General features: G+C 35.3%; 2 protein-coding genes across 2 annotated transcripts in view; one reads left to right on the top strand and one right to left on the bottom strand.

The window, feature by feature from the left end:
• Positions 1-237: 237 nt before the first annotated feature.
• Positions 238-3,455, top strand: LOC128002655 (E3 ubiquitin-protein ligase DTX3L). The gene is made up of 4 exons (XM_052592461.1): positions 238-677; positions 838-1,788; positions 1,908-2,125; positions 2,209-3,455. The coding sequence occupies exons 1-4, from the start codon at positions 663-665 to the stop codon at positions 2,276-2,278; spliced, it is 1,254 nt and encodes a 417-aa protein (XP_052448421.1). The 5' UTR covers positions 238-662; the 3' UTR covers positions 2,279-3,455.
• Positions 3,456-4,444: 989 nt separating this feature from the next.
• The window catches only part of parp8 (poly (ADP-ribose) polymerase family, member 8), a 31,882-nt gene continuing 24,808 nt past the window's right edge, over positions 4,445-11,518 (bottom strand). The window contains exons 13-26 of the mRNA XM_052592459.1: positions 11,439-11,492; positions 10,956-11,051; positions 10,597-10,689; positions 10,355-10,480; positions 10,183-10,248; positions 9,742-9,809; positions 9,491-9,539; positions 8,657-8,769; positions 8,017-8,089; positions 7,488-7,557; positions 7,277-7,350; positions 7,032-7,101; positions 6,865-6,949; positions 4,445-6,652 (exon numbers count right to left, since the gene is read on the bottom strand). Of these exons, the coding sequence (XP_052448419.1) occupies positions 6,550-6,652; positions 6,865-6,949; positions 7,032-7,101; positions 7,277-7,350; positions 7,488-7,557; positions 8,017-8,089; positions 8,657-8,769; positions 9,491-9,539; positions 9,742-9,809; positions 10,183-10,248; positions 10,355-10,480; positions 10,597-10,689; positions 10,956-11,051; positions 11,439-11,492 (1,140 nt within the window). The 3' untranslated portion in view covers positions 4,445-6,549. The remainder of the gene's footprint in view (positions 6,653-6,864; positions 6,950-7,031; positions 7,102-7,276; positions 7,351-7,487; positions 7,558-8,016; positions 8,090-8,656; positions 8,770-9,490; positions 9,540-9,741; positions 9,810-10,182; positions 10,249-10,354; positions 10,481-10,596; positions 10,690-10,955; positions 11,052-11,438; positions 11,493-11,518) is intronic.

Here is an 11,518-nt window from a genome sequence, read left to right as displayed (position 1 = left end):
GCTCCCTCTTGTGATGTAATGTTTTTGTACTTTTTTATTATCAGTGAGTGCCTGATGATTGAGGAATGCGCAGGTCTACATTTTCACTGTAACTGGTGGAAGTTTACTTCATTTAAAGTAGCTACTGTACGCTACTTTTGGTACTATTACAATCAGGATGGACTATTTACTTAATGATTTCTAAATGGCTCTCATTTGCATCGTTTTGATCACCTTCTTAAGTAGATGTAAATGTAAACATGCACTTTTATCAGTCATCGCATATTTTGTTTCTAAACACCTGGCATCGTAGCTAGCTTTTACGCCCACTTTATTTTTCCTTCCTTTTTTGGGCGGATTTTGAGTCGGCTTTAGGCTGGATTTCTTTCCCTGGGACCTGGCAACCCGATACTGAGCGTGACTTCCTGATTGAAAAAGTGAAACTAAAACGCAGAGTGTTTACATTCAAAAGTGTTAAACGTGTTTTGGGTGACACTGTGATATAGGACCAAACAAAAAGAGCTTCAGCTTGTTCTTATCTTTAAAAAAAAAACCGCATACATTTTTTTTTCTGAAATAAACTTATTGACGGTTACTATATGTAGTTCTTGGCTCATTTTGAGGCCACTTGATATTGTTTGGATTTCCCTGACAACTGAACGACGCCATCGGCAGAGACAGAGATGAGCCTGCCTCAGGTGAGATTGCTAACAGTCGTGCTAAAACCCTGTCAATGATATTTTTCTTTATCATTTCAAAATTTCATTTCAAAAAGTGTGATTTTAAAACAAATTCGTGCAACGTTAGCCTACCGTGTTATTAAATCATCTATGATTATTATTTTCTAATTCCTTGCAGGTATTTACTGGAGTGAGACTACTCCTGCCAAATTCCGATTTAAGCAAACTTCACAGCAAGACTGTGAAACATAAATATAAAGATGTGAATGGTGTTTCCAGCGAGTCATTTCAAGAGGCTGAAGATATTTACAGGAGGAGTGTAATTTTACAAACAACATGTAATGGAAGTAGGGATCTAAGACAGGAGGGGAGACCAGCTCAAAGTGACCCCTTAGAAATTGAACCAGTTAAGGTTGATGACATTTTTATGCATTACATTGAAAAAATGAAATCTAAGGAACTTGACATAATTAAAAAAAGGAATGCAGTTATCATGAAGAGAGACAATAGATTGGTAACCTTTTTGCCTCGGTCTGGGAACAGCCTTCATGCTCAGTTTGCACGAGAACAGTTTATAACATTATATCAAAAGATTGCAACAGGGCTGCAAACTCGGACGTATTTTTACAGTCCAGGAATTACCATGCTTTGCAAAGCAGAATTTCCAGAACTGCTAATATCTCATAAAGATGAAAGGCAATTTCAACTGACTGGCAACTTCATTAGTCTTGAAAGATTTGGGAAATGTTTGAATGGGAGTACACAGAGATATTCACATTACCAAACCACAAATAAAACCTATGAAACACCTTACAGGCAAAATGTGGAACAACAGAAATCAATAGACCGAGCCAAAGATGAGACGTGTCCAATTTGTTTGGAACCACTCAAGACATCTGAATGCACAGTCTTGCCTAAATGTAAGCACAGATTTTGTAAAGACTGTTTGAAAAGAGCATTCCAGTTGAAACCAACTTGTCCGATATGCGGAGAGATATACGGCAGTCTTACAGGGACGCAACCGAAAGGAGGATCCATGACTGTCTCATGGGACAGCTCCTCTCTACCTGGATATGAAAAATATGGAACAATCCTAATTAGCTACCATATACCAAGTGGACGTCAGGGGGTGAGTTTACAAATGCGAGGAGGTGTTACAGATTTTTCTGCTTTAAACTGTTCGAGATGACACCAATCAGTTACACTTCTAATACAAATGTTGTCTTTTGATTACCTCAAACTCTGAAGGATGAACACCCAAACCCGGGCATGCCATACCAGGGTGTGTCCCGCATAGCTTACCTCCCTGACTCAACGGAGGGAAGGAAGGTACTGAAGCTTCTGCAGAGGGCATTCGACCAGCAACTCACTTTCACCATCGGACGCTCATCTACTACCGGTCAGAACAATGTGGTGACCTGGAATGACATTCACCATAAGACGTCTCGTGATGGAGGGCCAACTCGGTGAGTAAACAGTTTGAGTGTTGTCAACATTTTTGGGTGGTTACCTTATCTCAAGCGTTGAAATTATGTTTTTTTGTTTATAGTTACGGTTACCCAGATCCAGAGTACCTCAAACGAGTACAAGACGAACTGAAAGCAAAAGGAATCTCCTGATTATACAGACTGAACCTTGTGATCAATTCAGACACTACATTTCCCATACTATTACAACCAGCAGTCATACTGAAAAAAAGGACAAGAATGAAGTATTATTGCAATCTTGTGATCACTGGTCAAAGTATGGCACTTACATTTTTTACAGGCAGTCCTAATTTTTAATGTTTTTCTTAATGTTTTGAATGTATGAATTTCATGAAGCAGCATAAGAGACATAGAGTTAGTGGGCTGGGCCATTTAAACATCGGTTTCATGTCAATATAATAGAGGATCACATTTATTAATCACCCTTGCTATATCCTTTTGTGGTAATACTTTAGAATAAGGTTCCATTAGTTAATGTTAGTTAATGTATTAATTAACATGAACAAACAATGAATAATACATTTATTACTGTATTTATTCATCTTCGTTAATGTTAGTTAATGAAAATACAGTTATTCATTGTTAGTTCATGGTAATTCACAGTGCATTAACTAATGTTAACAAGCACAACTTTTGATTTAAATAATGCATTAGTAAATGTTGAAATTAACATGAACCAAGACTTATAAATGCTGTAGAAGGACTGTTCTTGCTTAGTTCATGTTAAAGAAAGTAGTTAATTAACATTATCTAATGGAACCTTATTCTAAAGTGTTACCCATTTTGTAATTAGATTTTCTATATTATATTGCATTTTGAGATTTCCTAACAGATGAACCTGGGGTAATATGTGTCATGCAGTGTATACTAAGTTACAGCAGTAGAGACTCGGCAACAAAAAAGGAACAAATGTAAGTGTCTTTGATGTTTAAATTATATGAAGTATTCTGAGAGACATAGACAGTCCTTTCACCATCACCATCAGGTGAAACAACCGGTGATCATGAGAAACTTTAATCAAACCATGAACTAGTCATTTTAGTAACAATAAAACATTCCTGTTGGTATCAGGCTTTTTAATATTACTTGAATTTGACATGGATCATTTATTGTTTACCTTTGTTCAGATTTTGATGGGTTTTAGTATTTTTTAAATTGATAAATATGTGTGTGTGTGTGTGTGTGTGTATATATAATGCATGCATTTTCCAGTGTTTTTACCTGATATATGTTCTGCACTAGTCGTTGTATTATTATGCAAAACAATAAATGAAGAACTTAAAATAAAATTTTATCAAATTTGAAATTATACAATTAGTAAAATTATGCTTGTTTTTTTTGGCCAATGGGAATCAACCCAAAGTCATGCTGATCAAAACAACCACTCCTGCAGCAAAGTATTTGTTAAGTTGGTGGCGATTTGTGTGGTCTGACCATCTAAGAGTCAACTTTTGAAAATGGAAAAGTGTGCATATAATTAATTAATGAAATTCAAATGCTTCTTTTACATATACGTATATGTATTTCCAATTAAATTAAAACTAATATACAATATATAACAACCAGTTAATAATCTCAGAAAATTATTCAAATGTTTCAGAAAATTCTGAAAATGTAAGGAAAGCAGCATGCATTTTCTGTTTCGCTGTTGCTGCCAAATACGTAAAGTTTTTTTTTATTATTATTATTAGTATAGTCACACATCAATGGAAATATTACAGAAATACTGTAGGTTTAAAATGATTGATGCTAATGAAGTGGCAGGTTCATTAAATTAACAATTAAAATCCTTAATTCCAAAACTATACAAATCCTAATCCTATATTCCAAAAATATTATAATTAAAAGGAAAGTTGATGTGACAAGTGTTAAACATGCCTCTGTCCCAACTTTGTGTTGTGTGTTGCAGCAAAATACTATTAATTTGGTCAGTGAAAACACTGGGAATCTTTTCTTTTTACTTTTGTCCATTTAATAAAGGTTATATATATTAATAATTTGTTTTTGTGCTTTTAAAGACAGATAGTTGAAATGGCTGATCGATTCTAGAACTCTATACCAAAATTGCCAGGCACTGCATTTCCCCTCATAAACATATTCTGACTACATCTTAATGTTGGATGTTGTGCACTGCCCAGGCATTTCATGATTGTAACAGAAAGGAAAGGCTCTGCTGATAATGACTCTGGATCAAAGCTGAGTGAGGCTAGTAAGGCTGCAGACCTCCATGTATGAAATGGTATTTTGCAGTATTTATTTTCTTTCAGTTAGAAAGAAAAAAGACAAAAATGACAAGAGTTATTGGCAAATCTGAATTTAATTAACATAAACAGATACATAAGCTACTATTTCCATAACTTGTAAAAAGCCAAAAAGCTTGATCCGTTCGCAAAAGAAGGAAAAAGTAAAAACATACTACAGAAAATATTTGGCCTCCTTGCTGCTGTGGCATTATTTACACTATATACATATTTTCATATATGACAGCACAGTCATATTTGCCATTAAATCCTTATCAATAAGGCACCAAATGCTAAGTAGCATGATCCTTTTTTACCAAATTGTGCAGAAAATGTACAAAACTATACAAACAAACCTATCACATATGAACATCCTCCATCTCAATGAAAAAAAAAAAGATGTTTTGTAACCGTTATACAGTTGTGAATGTGCATGCATGTAAGAACTAAAACCCAACTTGATCCTTTAAAGATATTTAAACAGTATTTATTAACTGATGATTGTGGATTTGAAGGAATATTCTATATAATGATCTGATTTACATCCCATTTTTTAGTAATGACAAACTTGACAATGCGCAAGGATTACATAAACTTTCACTTTAGATTTAACGTCATATTAATCTGTTTAATTGAATCTAAAATGGAGTCAAATGGAATATATTGCAAGGGAACATCATGTGAATTTAACAGTATTTCAGAAAAAATACAAAAAATACTTTTCTGCACACAAAATAATCAATACCACATATTTAATGTGCCCATATTTTAATAAAACACATAATTCTGCTCATAAGTGAAAAAAAAAAGAAGAAAAACTGTTGTGGTGCTACATCTTGACTTCATGTAAAAATTGCATTTCCTTGTATAGTATTTTTAATTCAATTTAATGAACTGTAACTAAATGTGTTATCTTTATGCACAGTTTCCTAATATCAATATTAGGTGATCATTCTCAAAAAAGATTTAGTGATTTTAATGATCGAACAATTTCATGTTTAGAAAGTAAAGTTACCAACCACACAGGTGTCTAAACATCGCTATAAAGAATTGCAAAAATTGAATAGAATACACATTTGAACCTTCTGTTAATACATTACGATGTATAAACAACAAGCAGCAAACACTTATTCTGCCTTGAAATCACCTTACAAAAAAGATTTATCTCGAAATGTTCAAAGACAACTGGGTGCCGATTTTTCCCTTTTATCAAAAATTCTATAATCATAACAAGAGGGGGGAAAAAATCTGAAAGTGTAAGGAAAGCAGCATGCATTTTATGTTTCGCTGTTGCTGCCAAATACATAAAGTCTTTTCATTTTTTGTATTTTTAATCTTTTTTTTTTTTTTTTTTTACTTTACTTATAGTCACTCATCAATGAAAATATTACAGCAATACTGTAGGTTTAAAATGATGATATTAATGAAGTGGCAGGTTCATTAAATCTGGGCAAATCCTAAAACTGAGGATTTAGAAATTGTAAACTGACAGCTACTGTTAAGTAGCATGAAATCTAAGCTGTAGCACAGGGATTTAGTTTTTAAACTACACTTGTCAAAGCTCCATCAGCTGCAAATGCAGTCAACGTCAGGAGTTGCTCGCTTGTGTTCGCCACTCGTCAAACAATAAATATGTCCGTCTTCAAAAGGCATTTAAGATTACATGGAAGTTTGAAACCACTATCATACATTAAGAAAAATAAAGTGCATATACAGTAGACACCTTTTGTATACACAAATTAATGTACTTCAACAAGTACAACTCTTAGTAAACAAGGTCTGATGGCACATATCCTCACAGGAATATTGTTTTTTTTCTCCAGGAAAGTCTCAAAATATTGTATTCTTCAAAGTGTTTCATTTTTTGTATTCTTTACAAAACAAAATAAGCAGTCCATCAGTTGAACTGAAAGACATACCATGCTCTTTCAAAATGTACCTTGAATTTAGAAACTTAGCAAAATGGTAATAGTTTGAATAGTCATGTAAATATGCATGTATCCCAGTGGAACAGTAGAAATAGTGTATTCGGAAGATTTGAGCCAATATCCTTTTTGTTCTGTGTGTGTGTTTACCAAAAATAGCCGTTGGTATTGGCCTCTTGCGCTCAAATGTCCAGCTTTGGGAAAGAGGTCAAGGCAGCGGGATTGTGTTCAAACTCTTTCATCCAGTAGCCGTTTGATTGCCGATGACTCGCAGGATCTCCCGATTAATACCCGGGTCCTGTGTGTTTATACTCGTGTCACCTACCTGTCCGTCCTCATAACTAGTTCACAAGTGGTTGAAGGAAGAAAAAAAACAAAAACAGAGACTTTGAATTCAATTTACCTGCTGTTATTTAGATCAGATGTGCGGCTTTTTATGTTTTGATGGAATAAATGCGTTCAGTATACAAGATACGCACTCTTTATTTTACAAATACACATTTAGCAACAGGAACAGATATATATATGCTGAGATAGACATAATTGTACTTACACAAAGAAAAAGCGTGTGCAGACATGATCTGTATTTGGAACTACCCAGATGTCCCCATGCTTGTGCAGGTCGGGAGATGTAATAACTGTTACATAAATATAAAAAGAAGTGATTGTTAACATGACAAAGGTTACAGATGATAATATAAATGTGTGTTAAATGTGTACCTTCACATAAGGCTATGCATTTCAGGTTGCGGCTCTGCAGAAACTGGGGGTTCTGGCCTTTCTTCTGGGACTGAAAGCAAAAAAAAAAAAAAGAAAATAAAAATGTGGATCTTGTGAGGTTTCAGGCCAAGCATTTTTACTTTTTTTTATTTTTTATAAGACGTTCCAATAATGACTGGGTCATGTGAATGGGGGAAAAATAGTTGCACTAAAAAAAATGCAAAAATAAATGCTAAACGAAATACCTGCAAATTAATATTGGACTTGTTGGCAGCATTTTCATCTTTTGAAGCAACTTTCTGCTGTTTTTTATTCATCCCTTTGGGGCGGGGGGGAAGCCACAGTTATGTCAAGCAATTACTCACGCAACACGTTTTTACATTTTTGGTTGTATTGTGCATATATTCAAATAGAAAGTACAGGAAACATGACAATGAAAAAAGAAGGTTTTAAGACCTGAGTAGCCAAAGGATATGCTTGATAATGGACTGAGATAGATTCCAATCCCATAGATAGCGCCATGAAGCTGCAACCAAGACAACAATTCAGTCTCATCGACTTAAATCATTGCAAACTGTTAAATTCTCAAAACTTTAAATATGTCTGCTAAAATATCCAGTAACCATGTACAACTACATTTAAAGACATTTAAGTTCTATATTCTGTTTGAAGAAACATCGAGTAAATAAGCCTCTTAACTATTAAGTTTCTTCTTATGTAAATATAGAGATGTGGTGTAAAAAGGTAATTGTATCATTAGTCTGCTCAGATGTTTATGAGCTTAACAATGCATTATGCATACACACACACACACACACACACACACACACACACACTATTATATCTTACTACATCTATTTCCACTACAAAAATCAGCTACATCCACACTTCATCCCAGCTTTATTACATTAAAAACATCTTTCCCTTCAACCCTTCTTATCGTTGGTCTCTTTAAATAATCAGATATTGTGGGTAATGTAAGTACCTGAAGCCTTGTGTTTGATGCCACGACTAAACCATTCCTCAAAATGGAGTGCCAGTTTTCTATGTGTGATCCACTGAAAGCAAGAGGGAGAAAGAGTCAGTCAGTTTGTCTTTTTAAAACTGGAAAATCAACAACCAGCAAGAAACCTCATGCCTGTGCAGCTGTGGCTTTCATTAGATCTGTGCTAAAGACAGATTTGACTCCTTCAGGATCTAGATTGCTGCACAGCTGAATAACAACTGAACTAGTTAACACACCTGAAACTGATTTCCTTTTATTGTGACAATGAAATGCACTTCCAAATTGAAAATATTTATTATTAGTGGACACAATCTCAATGCTGTGAAGCATTTAAAGTAAGAAATTATAGCTTTTCTGTTATGTCTTGCAGTCCAAACCAGGCTTGTGGCATCTACAGTACAACATTTGTTCAGCACACCCACAGACTATTCACAGAATGCACACAAAAACTGCCAAGAGCTTGCCAAAAATGACAAGCTCCAGCCGGACAGATATTGCAATGTACTTAGGGACCAGATAAAACGCATTTTCCTTAAGCCTCGTTGTACCCTTATCATGAATTTATGAATTTGTAATGATGTGGGTCAGATTGGCAGTTTCTCAGGTAAATGGAACTCACTGGAAAGCAAAGGTACTCCCAAATAGGCCTTTGGCAGTTCTGAAGTTGGATTCTTTGGCTGGTGGACTGCTGAGCAGGAGGAACTGATGGGGTGTGTGCATGAACTTCAGTTGCTGTTGTGAGAAAAACAAGATGAAAGATAATACACTTCAGATGTTAAGCCTTAATCCTTTTACCTTAATCATGAGACACTGACGAGTTCCTGTGAAATTAAAACGGTCTTTAGGAATACAGGAGAACTCAAAGATAGTTTCTAAAGGAGTCAAGGTTCTCTCTAAGGGAGGTAATGCCAGCTAGACTGCTTTTCCACTGCAGTGATGTATCGCTTCACAGCGGGTGTGATTATAGACTGATGGTTATAGTTGTGCCGTCACCTCATCTACTGACCACGATATAGACATTTCTTATTTTAAGTTGCATGTGACGGTCGTTTAAAGCAAGTAGTTTAAAAAAGTCTTGCAAACAAATGATACTGTGGTGGCTGTTGCGGACTATTTAAATCTAGCAGGTTTGGTGTCTCTTGTTGCAAATCCAATGATTTTGGAAGTGAACGTTCTCTCTGACCAATCAGTGATCTGCAGTGTTTACACGTCACATTTTAGCATTGTACGGATCGCCTGGAACATCAACCGAGGTGGCACTAAAAAAGTACCAGGTACTAGGTACAGTAAACAGTAAAATAAAAATAAAATATGAGCCATGGCATGCAGTGGAAAAGTGCCAGTAGTCGAACCCTGATCATCTTAATCTAGAACTCAGAAATGGTGGCATTTGATAGCAGAAATATTAAGGGAAATCATTACAAATGCTTAATAAGACAGATACAAGACTTACTCTAGAAACAGGAAGCTTCACTATGTGTGATCTGTTACTGGAAATCACCCTGTTAAGAAAATGGATTTATCAGCCATGTCATATACCCCATTAGGTTTAAAACCCTCCACCGCAGGACTGCAGACGAATTTAAATAAATGAGCAATTGTTCATCACATGATCATACTGACTGTCCTAGTTAGTACAAAGATGGATATGTATATTGGATCACATATGTAGTGTATACAGGATATAGTGTCATTCTGTCATACCACTGCAGCAATGGGTGAGCCAGGGGATCATGCTTGTCCATTTGTTTCTTTATCTCCAGGTATGGAGCCTGTGCAGAAGATATGTCAATGGTCAACATATGGTATTACATTCTGGCAAGTCTTTTCCATTAAGTATCAAAGCATTAGATGATTTCTCTGAAGTCGTATGCTATGCAAGATAAAATAATAGCGATTTAAACAACTAGGGCTGTCAATGTAATGTTTAATCAAGTTTATTATTATATTTTACATCATATTAATTAATAAAATGTATTCAATTAAACTATAATAATTTATTATAAAATACATTTTTTACATTATATTTTATATATTTGTTCATATTTTATTTAAACTACTCAATATGAAATGACTGATGGCCTTTAAAAACAATAACAATCACAAAAAAAGCGCATGCTTTTGTTGTTAAATTCAACTTAATACCTGGGTCATTTCTCTGATAGATGCGATACTGTCCAGAGCTCTCACCACTCGGTCATAGTCCTTTTTCTGAAGAAGAACTCAAACAATCAATGTGATATTCCTTTCAGAATAGCAGGATTAAACTAACAAGACTGGTTAAGCTAAAGCTAATTGCTATTAGTGTTTTAAGTACCCTGGGGTTGAAGGCAAGTGCTTGTGAGTCATTGGGATCCACCACAGAGGGATATGGCTCAAAAATGACAACCTTCCTCGGAGACTCCAGCGCAGACCGGCACATGGACACCAGTAGGTCTACTACCTTTAGTCACAAACAGAAATCGCGAAGGCATTTGGTTAGAAACATGGTATCTTCTGTGCAGAATGACTTTATGAGTGCTTACAGTTGTGTAATGTCTATTTTGTTTGTTTGTGTACCTGAGCACCAGTGGCAATCTCATCAGCAGCTTCATTCATGACCCCCAACGTTTGGAAGGCGAATACACACAACTCTCGCTCACACACTGTGGGCTGCAGGACACATTAGAAACAAGATCAATAAAGCCATTTATTACATCACAAGATATTTCTATTTGAAATAAATTATTTGTTACTGTCTTTTTGACCAAACAATATTCTTTTTAAAAACATTAGAATATCTTACTAAACCCAACATTTTCAACGGTAGTCTACTGTATACTTTTAAAGACATGCAATCCCGGGTGTCTTAAACATTTCATTCCAAAGTATTCACACCATTTCCTATTCCAGATTGCTGGTAGAGCAAACGGACTCACTCTGAGCATTGGTCCATTTTGGAACACGTGAGGTTCATCGCAGACCACACAGAACTCATTCAGTACAGGGATACGCTGTTCTGCATACTCCATAGTCTGCAATTACACATCAGGTCAACACACATGCATCTGTTCAGCAGCATTTCTCCCCTCTGTAACAGTAATATAGCATCAGCAGCTCCACCAAAACACTAATACAAATTAAAAGGATAGTTCACTTAAAAATGTTTATATCTTCATCATGGAATGACTTGATGGTGAGTAAACAACGTTTTTGATGTAACTTTGGTCACAAGAATACTAATGACTGGAGAATGTCAACTGCTGTAACCAATCACGTGCCCTCAAGCTCAGTTTGCTTCAGGAAAGGATTTTGCATGTATTTGTCAGTAAAAGAGTTGCATTAATCCAACCGCAAATACTGTCTGATTAGTGAATTTAGGCAAGGGGGAAATGCAGATTTTTTTTTATTAATTGTTTTACCTGAACAAGGAAGCCTCTGTCTCTGACTGGAATGGATTTGGCGCCAAAGTTTGGCTATTCGAGAAAACAGAAGAAAAAAA

This window comes from Carassius gibelio, chromosome A5 (assembly GCF_023724105.1).
Source record: "Carassius gibelio isolate Cgi1373 ecotype wild population from Czech Republic chromosome A5, carGib1.2-hapl.c, whole genome shotgun sequence".
Lineage (NCBI taxonomy): Eukaryota > Metazoa > Chordata > Actinopteri > Cypriniformes > Cyprinidae > Carassius > Carassius gibelio.
The sequence above is the reverse complement of the archived record's forward strand: the minus strand, read 5'-3'. Positions and strand labels throughout refer to the sequence as shown.

Bases quoted from the DNA above. Each gene is read 5' to 3' on its own strand.
- LOC128002655 (XM_052592461.1), top strand. The intron at 1,789-1,907 runs GTGAGTTTACAA...CAAACTCTGAAG, and splicing joins TACCAAGTGGACGTCAGGGG to GATGAACACCCAAACCCGGG. The intron at 2,126-2,208 runs GTGAGTAAACAG...TTTTGTTTATAG, and splicing joins CGTGATGGAGGGCCAACTCG to TTACGGTTACCCAGATCCAG.